Source organism: Heterodontus francisci, chromosome 19 (genome assembly GCF_036365525.1).
Source record: "Heterodontus francisci isolate sHetFra1 chromosome 19, sHetFra1.hap1, whole genome shotgun sequence".
Taxonomy (NCBI): domain Eukaryota; kingdom Metazoa; phylum Chordata; class Chondrichthyes; order Heterodontiformes; family Heterodontidae; genus Heterodontus; species Heterodontus francisci.
Window position 1 is genome coordinate 61,253,235 of NC_090389.1, and position 13,536 is coordinate 61,266,770.

The window sequence follows — 13,536 nt, forward strand, 5'->3', positions numbered from 1 at the left end:
TTAAAGGGTTTTTCCAGTAGTAAGCTGGAAAAGTCTGTTGTTTAAACAGTAATGAGTACTATCAGTTTGAATTTCATAAATTCAGTTTGAATAGGGGGTTCTCCAGTCAGCTAATATGGGGAATACATTAAGGAAATCCTATCTCTGTTGAAAGTAAAGTGATATTTCTAGTTGTAAGCAGGAACCTGCTTTAAATTGACTAAGTGTCTTTGCTTTTTAAAAGCAGGAGAACTTTTAGAAATGTTGAAAATGCCTAACTTGCATTTGGATTAGTACATCGTGTTTCATATGGTACAGTGTTCTGTTCATTAGAAAATAGCACATCCTCTAATAATATGAATATCTAGATTGCTATTATATTTACAATATAAATAAACTTAAAAATCTATGGAGAATTGATAGATCTTAAACAATACTTTTACTTACCTTTTACATTGGGAATGGCTTTGTACGAATAACATTTCTGACCTAAAGTGGACTTTGACGTTGTTAGAATTACTATTAGATTTTCTCTGCTGTACTATGTTTAATTTCCTTTTGTAAAACAGCAAAAAGTCCAAAATATCTCATTCTGAATGTATAACAGAATATTTGGCAGCACAAACGTATTATTCTGCAAAATCCATTTTTGAATTCTTCACATCCTGTAGTGACTGACGTCATTGAATAAAGTAATTCAGCAGCCAATGAAAATTCATTTTGTTATGCAACATCTGAAACATTCCCAAAGTGAGTTGAATTGAAATGTGAGATCTGCTATTTTATTTAAAGCTGAGGATGAATACCTTGAAGCTGCTGTATTGGAAAGTGAAAGCTTCATGTCTCTGTGAGGAGAAATTGAGTAAGTGCCTTAATTTCAGATGACTACTTTACCACACTTTAATTTTCTTGGTTTTACTTGAACACATCTTCATGAGAACAGAGTTAAATATGCAAACAAGTTATTAGTGGACTCTGAATATTAGTCTAGCAAGTCTGCCTCTTTAAAAATATTAAATGGGAAGGAAATGGTAGGAGTGAATGTTTTTGTTCAAAGTACAAAGGGTTACTTACTAGGAATGTATTCAATTTTTTCAAGACTCTTCTGTAGGATTTCCTACCCTCCTAGCCACTCCACTGGTGTTAATTATGGGCAGCCATCCATGTGGGCCCAGACTAAAAGTCGCCCAAACCCTGGAAATCATGTTACAGGCTGGAAAATCTGACTACACCCGATCAGGGGCGGTCCTGTTTCAGGATCTCCATTTCTAAGATGAAATTAAGGTTTAGTCAAAAAATAAATGAATTTCTGGAAAGAATATTACATGAAAAAGGGGAAGTATGCTAGACAAAAATAGCTTTCATTTCACTTTCCTTAACCCTTTAAGTCAAAGATGTAATTTGAGAAATTAGATGAGTGCATTTTTACTTGACCTGATTTTTTTTTTTTTTGGGTGGGGCATGAAAACACAAATAAATTCAGCAAAGGAAAGTGCAGAACTACAAAAGACTCTGCAGTCCATCTGACTGTTTCCAAAACTAATAAACCTCAATTGTTTACTTCCTCAGTGATCCAATTCTCTCTCAATTTTAAATGATCTGTCTTCATTGTTTCCATGGACAACTTGTTTCACACATTCACCACCCTTTGTGTAAAGTAATAAAATCCAAACTGTCTGTGCATCTTCCCTTTTCTAAGGTTGAATTCATGTCCCCCTGGTTCTGGAATTTGTGGCAATATAAAACATATTATTGGGGTTTAATTTGTCTATTCCCTTTAAAGATCTTAGATACTTGAATAATACGTCTTCTGAGCCTTTGCTACAATATGGTGAACAGAATGGTATGTACAAATCTATAATGAACTCCTGAGATTTGTGCTCCATCTTTCTGGCTATCTTTCTTTTACACTTTCAGTGACATACTTGTTTGCATTTTCTGTTACTTTCAGTACTTCCTGTTACCACTGTAAATTTAGCTTCTGTGCGGGGAAGTCTCTTCAAAGAACACAGACAAGAAGGATTCATTTAGTATGTTTGCTAATCTTTGCTCATTTGCTCTCATGTCATCTTTGGGTTCTTTCATTGGTCCCATTGCTTTGTTTTTCACCGGCTTGCTGCAAATACATTTATAGCCATGATTAATATTCCATGTTATCCATACCTCCTTTACCTTATTTGTATATTTGTCTTGGTTCATTGTGCTACTCGCAGCTTTATACTTTAGGAACAGAAATTCGATCTCACAGCACCCATTTTCCAAGAAAAACCAGCACAGAAGGGTACAATATGGTTAAGGCATGCATACATTCTTTTCATGCCAGGTATGCACTATATTGGTTAGGGCAACCCAGTAGCCCAGGCCGCCTGCTTGAAACTGGTCTATGCAAACCGGAGTCCAATTGGCTATTTCAGACCCATTTACAAAGTTGCTTCCCAACTGCAGCATCCACCCTGTATGCTGTTCTACTGTAGTTATTCTCCTTTCCATTCTAAGCCTATCCTTAGATTCTACCATTTTGTGATCGCAGGTGCCAACTCTGATCTTCTACTACCTATTGGTTGTTACGTAATGTTAGGTCCAATACTAGCCCTGCTCTCGTGGATTCATATCACAGTTTTACATTAGGTACTACATCATCAACCACTCCCACAAGCAGACTTTGCACCACTCATGATCCAGCCTGAATCTTTATATCTTTGCTAAATCCTTGGCAAAGGACACTGCCTTAACTGGACTTCAGTTGACAGACTGATTGCATACTCTATCAGACCAATTCAGGCTATAAACCAAAAGGCAGTTTATTAAGCTAAGAAGAGGTACATGAATAATATGCTTATGCTCATTTACAAAACAAAGACTAGGCTATGTATTTAAACATCACTAGATCCCTGAAAATTATTCACTTCCTATTTGGCAAAACCCGATGAAAGAGCTAAATAGCCTAATGACTATAGATTGATAGGCTAGCTGGACATGGCAACAGGTAAACCCTCAAATGGAGGCTTCTAGCCTACCAAAGGACTGCAGCCTATCCAAATATGTTGATCTCTATTATAGTAATTTCATTTCACAAAAGGCTTCAGCCCCCTCCCCCCCACCCCAATTTGTATCTCTATGAAGCAATCTGTACCATATATTTACACAACGCTTGACCTTATTGAGCAGTGTTTCTGTGATGCTTATTATATTGAGATCTCCCCGTCTAGAAGCTGCTCCAGCTGTCCTATTTTAATCTTAACTCTGCTCACAAATGTAGAACTTTAAGACATCCACTTCTCCCATATCCTACACTGATGCATTTGTTTATTTTGTGCTCTGTGTTGTCACATTGTTGTAGTCTCTATGTGTTTGTCCTTTGTAGTTGAAGATGACCATGCCATCAACTAGAATTCATTGAGTTAAGTTTCAGGTGCAATGTGTTCGAAAATGACTAATCAGTCCAATCTGAGCACAAAAAGATCTGTTGCATGTTGGACACGTGTATTGTTGATGCAGAAGAGGTGCTTGCAGCTCTGGACTTGTGAAGATCACGTTTCCTATTTGCCAGTGCAGCTCTGTTCTGCTTATAGGAGGTGGTGCTTTTGCTGATGAAACTGCACCTTAGGGAGAAATCCTGTCCGAGGTGTTCCAATGTCTCAGAACAATGTTGAACTCTTCAGTGAGATCTTCAGGGTGTCCTTGAAGTGCATTTTCTGACCTCCATGTGAACATTTCCCAATTAACTCAGCGTAGAAGAGCTTTTTTAGCAAGAGCTGTTCAGGCATTCTGGCAATGTGTCCTGCCCATCTTATCTGAGCTCCCGACAGAGTGTGGATACTGGGCATGTCAGTCAGGGAGAGAATCTCTGTATTGTCTTGCCATCAGATCTTGTGTAATCTCCACAAGCAGGTCACATGAAAGTAGTGTAGCTCGTTTGCATGCCTGGAGTAAACTGTCCGCGTCTCAAGCATACATGAGAGTGGGTAGGACAACCGCACTGTATACCTTCACTTTTGTTGAGAGACTAATTCCTCTTTGCTCCCAGTTTTTCATAGCTTGCCTAAGGCAATGCTGGCATTAGCTATTCTGGCGTTGACTTGGTCATCAGTGTGAACTGCTCTGGAGAGGGTGCTGCTGAGGTTAATTTTTTTTTTATTTCCAAAATATACTTTATTCATAAAAATCTGTAAAAAATACATCACCAAACAGTTTCAAACAGCACCGTCAAAAATTACAAACCGTGCAAAGGAAGTCCGTTTCCTTCAATACAATCATGAGTTGCCTCACAACCCTTCCATTTCATTGTCGTGCCAGATACATTTTTACATTTTACAGCAGACAGAATTTTTCCGATACAGTTCGAGGGGTTTTCCATGGATCCAGCCCCTCAGTTCAGCTTGGTGGGGGGACCTTACACAGTGGTCTTTCCCCATTGAGCCTTTGCTGCGGCTGCCCCAAGCTTTAGTGCGTCCCTCAGCACGTAGTCCTGGACCTTGGAATGTGCCAGTCTGCAACATTCGGTCGTGGACAACTCTTTGCGCTGGAAGACCAGCAAGTTTCGGGCAGACCAAAGGGCGTCTTTCACCGAATTGATAGTCCTCCAGCAGCAGTTGATGTTTGTCTCGGTGTGTGTCCCTGGGAACAGCCTGTAGAGCACAGACTCCTGTGTTACAGAGCTGCTCGGTATGAACCTCGACAAAAACCACTGCATCTCTTTCCACACCTGCTTTGCAAAGACACATTCCAGAAGGAGGTGGGCAACTGTCTCTTCCCCACCACAGCCACCGCGGGGGCATTGTGCGGAGGGGGTGAGACTTCGGGTGTGCAGGAAGGATCTGATCGGGAGTGCTCTTCTCACCACATTTGTCCACTGCTTTAAGCCTATGAACATTGACTGTAATAGTGGCTTCACACACTGCTTTTGTGGGCAGGTTGGTACATGGCTTCAGTCTTTTTAGTGCTGATGGTGAGAGAAAAGTGATCACATGCAGATGAGAAGCGGTCCATGCTAGGTTCCATTTCTTGTTCTGAACAGGCATTTAGGGCACAGTCATCAGTGTAAAGTCACTAACCACAGCTTCATGAACTTTGGTTCTGGCTTAGTCTCTACATGCTCTTGAAACATACCAGCTCTTGCTTTGCACTACAAACATTTATCTTCTGTATCTTTACAAACTCCATTACTCCTTATACTCTTTCTAGGTATCTCTTGCCTCTCCCCTTGCCTTTTATTTAAATGTCTACTGTCTACTCTATTTTCTTCCTCAAGCATAATCCTAGCCCACTACCTGCTTGGAATCTATTCTGAGAGACAGGATAAACTGTTACTTAGAAAGGCACAGGTTAATCAAGAATCGTCAGCATGGATTTGTTAAGGGAAGAACTTGTTTGATCAACTTGATCGAATTTTTTGAAGAAGTAACAAGGAAGATAGGTGAGGGTAGTGCAGTTGATGTGGTTTACATGGATTTTAGCAAGGCCTTACATGGCAGACTGGTTTTTAAAAAAAAAATCCCATGGGATCGAGGGAAATGCAGCAAGGTGGAATTAAAATTGGCTCAGTGGCAGGAAACAAAGGGTAATTGTTGACGGGTGTTTTAGTGACTGGAGGGCTGTTTCCTGTGGCGTTCCACAGGGCTCAGTCCTGGGTCCCGTACTTTTTGTGGTATTTTTTAACAATTTGGACGTAAATGGTAAGGAGCATGATCAAGAAGTTTGCAGACGACACCAAGATTGGCCGTGTGGTAGATGGCGAGGAGGATAGCTGTAGGCTGCAGGAAGATATTGATGGTCTGGTCAGATGGGCAGAAAAGTAGCAAATGGAATTCAACCTGCAGAAGTGTGAGGTGATGCATTTGGGGAGGTCAAACAAGGCAAAGCAATACATAATAAATGGGAAAATACTGAGAAGTGTAGAGGAAATGAGGGACCTTGGAGTGAATATCCACAGATCCCTAAAAATAGCAATACAAGTTGATAAAGTGGTTAAGAAGGCATATGGAATCCTTTCCTTTATTAGCTGAGGTATAGTATATAAGAGCAGGGAGGTTATGCTGGAACTGTATAACTCATTGGTTAGGCCACAACTTGAGCACTGTGTGCAGTTCTGGTCACCTCATTACAGGATGTAATTGCACTAGAGAGGGTACAGAGGAGATTTACAAGGATGTTGCCAGGACTGGAAAAATGCAGCTATGAGGAAAGATTGCATAGGCTGAAGTTGTTCTCCTTGGAACAGAGAAGGCTGAGGGGAGATCTGATTGAAATGCACAAAATTTTGAGGGGCCTGGATATAGTAGATGTGAAGGGTCTATTCACCTTAGCAGAGAGGTGAGTGACAAGGGGACATAGATTTAAAGTGATTGGTAGAAAAATTAGAGGGGAGATGAGGAAAACCTTTTTCACCCAGAGGGTGATGGGGGCCTGGAACTCACTGCCTGAAAGGGTAGTTGAGGCACAAACCCTCAACTCATTCAAAAGGAGTCCGGATATGCACCTCAAATGCCGTAATCTGCAGGGCTACGGACCAAATGCTGGAAGGTGGGATTTGAGTAGGTGGATTGTTTTTCGGCCGGCACAGACACGATGGGCCGAGTGGCCTTTTTCTGTGTCTTAAACTTTCTACGATTCAGGCCCAAATTCAAAATTGCCCGCACTCTTGCAGCATCTGACTGAGTCGCCCTCTAGCAGCTTAGTTTATTGAATGCAATCCGCATTCTCCCTCCTCCTAAACATACACATCTAAACAATTCTTAATCATATTTCTAAGATATGATTTCCACTTCTCTAAACGGCGTTGTCGTTTCTCTCACTCTTGCTAAGTCTGATCCTTTTCTGAACTCTGACTGAGGGAAGTTTGGTCCGCTGCGGCTGTAACCCGACACTGAACTGGGGCTCTGACTTAGGGCTTTGTGGCGGCAGTAGAAAGAGAGAGAGTGCGGAAGTCAGTGAGCTGGGCGGAGTGCCGGATCGAGCAGCCGAGCAGCGCCATGTCAGGTCAGTGCTCACCGTCCAATCGCACAATAAAAAGCGGGGCCAAGCCCCACAGAGGGCGACAGCTGGCTGGAGTGGCCAGCAGTGATAGTGCACAACCTCCGTCTGCCGAGCCTCTGTCCAGCCCGGTCGGGTCCGGGGCGCCGCTGCATTTGGTTCATTTTAACCCAAACTCGGGGGGGGCGGGGGCAGACTTTGCCTTCGTGGCGCCGCCTTACTACTCCTCGGTGTGTTTCTGTTTTGTTGGTGCCCCCCCGGACTGCTGTCTGTGATCCCCGGTCCCGGCTCCGAACGCCCGACCTTGCATGATTTGTCAGGACACCACACATTAACCTTGATACTGTATCGGGCGGCGTATGCACTGTAATTACACATTACTCATACAGTTACAAATCTTAAAAATTACCTTTCTTACTCTTTTTGGCTTACATTTTAACGTCAATCCCAGGAGCAACTGGATTTCATTTTGACCAATTTCTTGTGCCATGATTATTTATTCATGAAGATGAGCAGACCAGGACCCAGACTTCCAAATACGCCACCAACCCAAATTTGTTTGTACCAGTAAATGACAACTCGTTCTCGATTAAAAGTGTTTGTAATGTGCGGATCAGATGGATAAAATTGCATACCACTTTATTACATACTTATAATGAAGCGTCAGGGCGCAGCCTTGTAAACAGTTTGTAAATGGACTCAGTAGAAACTGGGATAGCTTTTTTCCCATATAAAAGGCGTTCCTTGAAACATCCAGCTATTTAATAGTTTTAATCATGAATCCTAAGGAAATCTGGAAAGCGTATGGTCACAAACCAGTTCAGAAAAGCTGGTAAGGACTGTAAATATGTCTTCACGGCATCTACTGTTTCCACAAATTGGGAGAAGACTCTCAATCAATGGAGTGACAGAAATTGGTTTGAAGCCATTCAGGGAGAACTTGAACTGGCTATTCAGGCCTTTGAAAATTGGATTGTGTCCAGAAACAGGAACCTTTCTGAATTGAAAGTAACAGTTTAAATCGATCATAAAAGAGACAAGTTGGCCCAGAATTTGTTGGAGCGAGGCATCTTGCAGCATTCCCCATCTGTTAGAATTTTTATCTCCTCATTCAGCTTGAAAAAATTGCACTGAGTTGCTGGAAATGTGAGCTGATAGCATGCAAGGTTAACAGGGCATTGGGGACTTTGGTGGACAACAGAACCAACAGTTGGTGTTAGATTATTGATATACAAGGGAGTCAAATGTTATGGGGGGCAGGCAGGAAAGTGGAGTTAAGTCCACAATCAGATCAGCCATGATTTTATTGAATGGTGGAGCAGGCTTAAGGAGCCGAATGCCCTATTCCTGCTTCTATTTCTTATCTTACAATCTTATGCTATCCCCTTAATCAATGAGATTTAAGGATAAAGAAAGAAGAGGGTGAATTTCAGTCAAATTAGATTCTATTAAGAGTGAAAGAAGAGAAAAGTAAGGGAAAAATGTAAAAATTAAATATTTTAAAGCCATTTAGGAACAGTTTACTACCCGCAGGAATGAGACTCCACAGCTTCAATAGTTCAATTTTTGAGCCAGAGAGTTGTGTGACACTGTGGGTACAGAAATTTCATCATTAAAAAGGGCTTTGTGTTTTAAGCACCGGCCCTATTTTTTGCAGCAAGTTTAGTTCATTTTAACAGAGCAAATGCTCATTTCCTTTACACTGATGGGGAGATTGGCAGTGAGCTTCCATTTTTGTGAGGCTAATGGTGAAGCAGTGCAAATCATCCATCAACTTGCAGCAATTTACAACTCACAGCACATCTCTTCCTCCTCAAATTGCTGGAACAGTGCGTGCATTAAACTTGCTGTTATTTTGCCAGAAAATTCTGGGCTTTTACATTTTCTTACACTTTGTAAAATAAGTTTTCTCCTTTCTCCTCTTTCCCTGAAAGAGGTTGACTCCTTTGATAGGGTACAGTTTAATGAGTACCAGGCACCCTGTGGTACTTTGCCCCAACACCAGGGCAGTATGGCAATTTGCAAGTATGCTCATTTTTGTGTGGGACATACTTGGAGTCTCTGCTCATAATTGTATAGCAACACTTGTTCACCCACCCTTAAGTGAAAATATTTTGCCTATAGGAGCTCATAATTTTCCATGTGCTGGACTCTTAGCTGGGCTTGACAATTGAGTCAAATGCTGCTGGGACAAGTCGTCCTGTGACTTTTGCAGTGTTTTCCCAGAGATTATTTAACATTCAACTACAAAAGCACTGGTTTTGGTTAGACTTGGTAAAGGAAGAAACTTGACCTTTAGCGACCTAGAGTATAACACCCTCTGCCACAGCTGGAACAGGATGAGGATAGTGTGGGACAACTTTGGAGGACCGCCTGGGCAGTCTGCCCACTGGGATGCTTCATGTGTCAATGTTTGTGAGATTTGGGAAGGAGGGAGGCCTGCGCACAGATTGCTGGGAAAGCTGATGGTGGAAGTAGGCTTGCCAACCCTCCAGGATTGTCCTGGAGCCATCAGCAATTGAAATCAAATATTCTACACATTGTTTCAAGCAGTCTGGAGGAAAAAATTATAGGTATATTTTAAAAAATCAGAGATGGGGATAAAAATGCTGTTTGACTGACAGTCAAGAGTCAGCCAATTGGGTAATAGATTCTGTTCATTTTCCATTTGGCCTGGGAAGGCAGTGTGCCACACGGATTGCTGTGTCAGGTGACTAATGGTGGGAACCATCATGTGTTGAGGTCTCCCTAAATGCATCCAACCAGAGTTGGGAACCTGAAATGGAAGCGATGTGGAGAGCCTAAATATGAGATGGGAGAAATCATTGAACAGGGAAAGAAAACATGGCGAGAAAGTGATCAAACCTGTAAAACCTCACTCATTTAAAGTAAGGCTACCCCATTTTGATTTAAAAATGTAACACATTTTGATATAACTTGCATTAAAATATGCAAAGCTCAGTGTGTTCTAATGCATCTGCAATTTGTCTTACAAATTTTTGTCACAGATCTCTAGCTCCTAACATTTCTAATAAAAACAAGGCACTCTGTGGAGGAGACTGAGAAAAAGGATGGGGTGGGAGTAGAGAAAGGGGGAATGAAGATAGATAATGAAAGCATGGGAGGAGCAGACTATTGTGGTGATAAGCCCAACTCCACAAATTAAGAGATTGCTTTGCAGAATCAACAATTGAGTTGCCGCACCAGTGAAACTTGTGGTTTGTTTCTTTACCTGTACCTCGTTCCTCAATCAGAATTGTAATGTGACCTAGGGTGAGGTCCACACCCTGCACCATGACTAAGATCATGTAAATAGTGCTGTCGTGGGTGAGTTAACACACGTGATCCAAATTGATTGATTGCCCTTGCTAATGCATCAAAAGCAGCTGGGTAAAAAAAATTATCCTGTTGGTTTGTTTCTAAAATGATTCTGTGGATATTGCCAAGAGCTTGGAAACATCAGTACCCTGAGAACAGACAGCAGTTATTTTGGACCATTGAGAGTTATTTTAAATGCACCCAACATGTTACATGCTTTCAACCTGTATATAATTTATAATTAAACTGTGAACTTCTGGACAGAACCAATGATATATGAATGAATTTACAGCAGTTTAATAGTGAGATGCGTGAAATTTGAACTGAACTATTTAATTTAATTGTAACTGTATGTGCAATGTGCTGTAACCCAATCCATATTTGAGTACCGTTTAGCCTTATAATCCTGAATGTCTGATTCAAAGTACTGTAGTGACCTCAAACAAATTTACTCAAAATGTTTCATTACATTAAAAATCAATCAACTCTGAAGTAGTGTAAATGTACAACAACGAACCAGAACATACCATTTTTAATATGATGTTCGAGATTTTCTTGGCGCACATGGTTCCAGGTAGTTTTACAAATGCAGGTATTGGAGAGTGGTATTTGGAAGGAGTGTATACAACTTTACATTTGCTGAGAAATCTTTGCAGCAAACACGAGGGGACATAGCTTTAAGTTGAGGGGTGATAGATATAGGACAGATGTTAGAGATAGTTTCTTTACTCAGAGAGTAGTAGGGGCGTGGAACGCCCTGCCTGCAACAGTAGTAGACTCGCCAACTTTAAGGGCAGTTAAGTGGTCATTGGATAGACATATGGATGAAAATGGAATAGTGTAGGTCAGATAGTTTCACAGGTCAGCGCAACATCGAGGGCCGAAGGGCCTGTAATGTTCTAAAATGTTCTAAAAAATGACTATTCTTCATGCATGAGCAAGACAGTGAATGTCGACAGGCCATTTTACTTTGGAAATATTAAAGCTAAGACCAGTCCTATCTTTACCTGATCTCCTCGCATGTATTTCCAGCAGAAGTCACTGGATAACAACCAGGAATGGGAACACTGGCTAATTTTCTCCTCGCTAACCCAAAATACTGACTCCAATGATGCAACCCCTATTGTCATTCTCGCTGGCATTTTCTTAGTCTTCAGGTCTTTGCTATTCACTGCCTTAAGCAATGTAGTAAATAACAGTTTCATGATCCATTTTCCAAACCCAAGGTAAGGCAACTGATTTGTGTGAATGGAAGACAGTCGCATACCCAAGGACCTTCTGTATGGTAAAAAACTGGGGCCAGCCAACCAGTGGGGCGCCCAAAACTCCGCTTCAAGGATGCTTGCAAGCGTGACATGAAGGCCTTAAATGTCGACTATTGCACCTGGGAGTCACCTAGCTGGTATTGCTACATGTAGTAAATAGAAATTTGTAAGATTTGTCCTGGAGGCACTGTGCTGTGCCTCACCACTTAACCCACCTTTCAGCCACAATTCAAAACCATTACAATTCAAATGTGCAAAAAGTCTTCAATATTCTTACACTATTTTCAAACACAATGTAAAAAATGTAATTTTGTATGGTGGCTTTTGTCAGATGGTGAATTAAAATTTGAGATGTTTAACAAACAATCTTGTTCTGAAAACTAGTATTAGAAATGCTGGGAACATTTTCAGAAGCCAATTTCAGTGTCTCTGATCTTTGACAAACTATAATTGTCCAATGCAGCAGAGTCAAGGAGGGGAAAATATGTTGGGATTCTAGCGTTGATTGCTACCAAGTCATAGAGTTATACAGCACAGAAACAGGCCCTTTGGCTCATTGTGTCTGTGCCGGCCATCAAGCACCTATCTATTCTAATCCCATTTTCCAGCACTTGGCCCGTAGCCTTGTATGTTATGGTGTTTCAAGTGCTCATCTAAATACTTCTTAAATGTTGTGATGGTTCCTGCCTCTACCACCTCTTCAGGCAGTGTGTTCCAGATTCCAACCACCCTCTGAGGGAAATGTTTTTTCCTCCAAATCCCCTCTAAACCTCCTGCCCCTTGCCTTAAATCTATGCCCCCTGGTTATTGACCCCTCCGCTAAGGGAAAAAGTTTCTTCCTATCTAATCTATCAATGCCCCTCATAATTTTGTATAAGGGCTCTTGTCAGAAAGTTTTTTTCATCAATGTACTTTTGAGGCCATAATCAGACTAGATTCTATTACTCTCTACTCTATCAAATAATCTATTAATGCTCAACGTCTAGACTAATTCTATGCCTTTGTGCAATAGAAATAGGTTTTGCATTGACACAAATTGTAATGTGTTTGCTTCTAATTTTATGAGATCAGCTTATTATCATAATTTTGCTTAGGTTCTGGTGAAGATTTGGATGTATGTAGAAAGCATACTAGTGTTAAGAGTGGAAAATTATGTGTCATTGAAAGTTAAAGGGATGGGATCAGATAAAGGGGTATGTCACAAGGTTGCAAAACTTCTGCAAGCTTTTGGAAATATTCAAAAGCCATCTTAATCCATTACAGTCCCCATTGCATTCAGCGGTGCTGATGAGATTTTCTTGCTACACGCAATGAACAGTAAACCCGTGACAGGTTGTAGCAATGAAGTAACTCCCCATAGTTAAAAGTGCAAATAGCTGATTGAGAGCCCCCTGAGGTCTTCACTTTCTGATACCTCCCATAATTGTTAATGTTGTGGATCACCTTAGGAAACACCACCTTAAGAGCTGTAAGTGATGGTCACTGGAGTAAGTGATGTCATGTCACATGACCAGGGAGTTGTGGGTGTAACCTGACAGAGTGAAATGTGTTTAGATGTGGCTCGTGCGGTAACTGTTTGTTTGTGTGTGTATATATATATATCCAAAGAAAACACAGGTTTTTTATTAGTTCTTAACTAGAATATATATATATTATATATTTTATATATATATATATATACACACACACACATATGTTCTAATTAAGTTATAATAAAAACTTGTGTTTACTTGCAGTCCTGTGAGTCTTGCAATTGTTCACATATCAAAGGAACAAATAATATTACAGGTAACAATGCAAACAACTTATTGAAGCTGCTGGAAGAGCTGACTTCACCTGAAATCAGCAGAGTTTTTAAACGAACACTGCACAATCCTGCACAAAATAGCATACTTTACACATTTTAAGCAGCGCCTTTGTAATTTACTCCTATGGTGATGACAAATGTTTAGCACAGTGGCTCCTATGATAAGTGCACATGTAGTAAGGGGTGGGGACTGCA

At 40.9% G+C, this 13,536-nt stretch overlaps 1 protein-coding gene across 3 annotated transcripts in view; it reads left to right on the forward strand.

Moving 5' to 3' along the window:
• Nucleotides 1-771: 771 nt before the first annotated feature.
• LOC137380103 (caspase recruitment domain-containing protein 19-like) overlaps nt 772-13,536 on the forward strand; it is a 31,352-nt gene continuing 18,587 nt past the window's right edge. For 2 of the 3 annotated variants that reach the window (XM_068051752.1, XM_068051754.1), the window contains exon 1: nt 772-841. In XM_068051752.1, the coding sequence (XP_067907853.1) occupies nt 778-841 (64 nt within the window). In that variant the 5' untranslated portion in view covers nt 772-777. Of the gene's footprint in view, nt 842-6,832; nt 6,958-13,536 lie in introns of those variants that run through there. The other variant, XM_068051753.1, reaches the window with a different exon arrangement.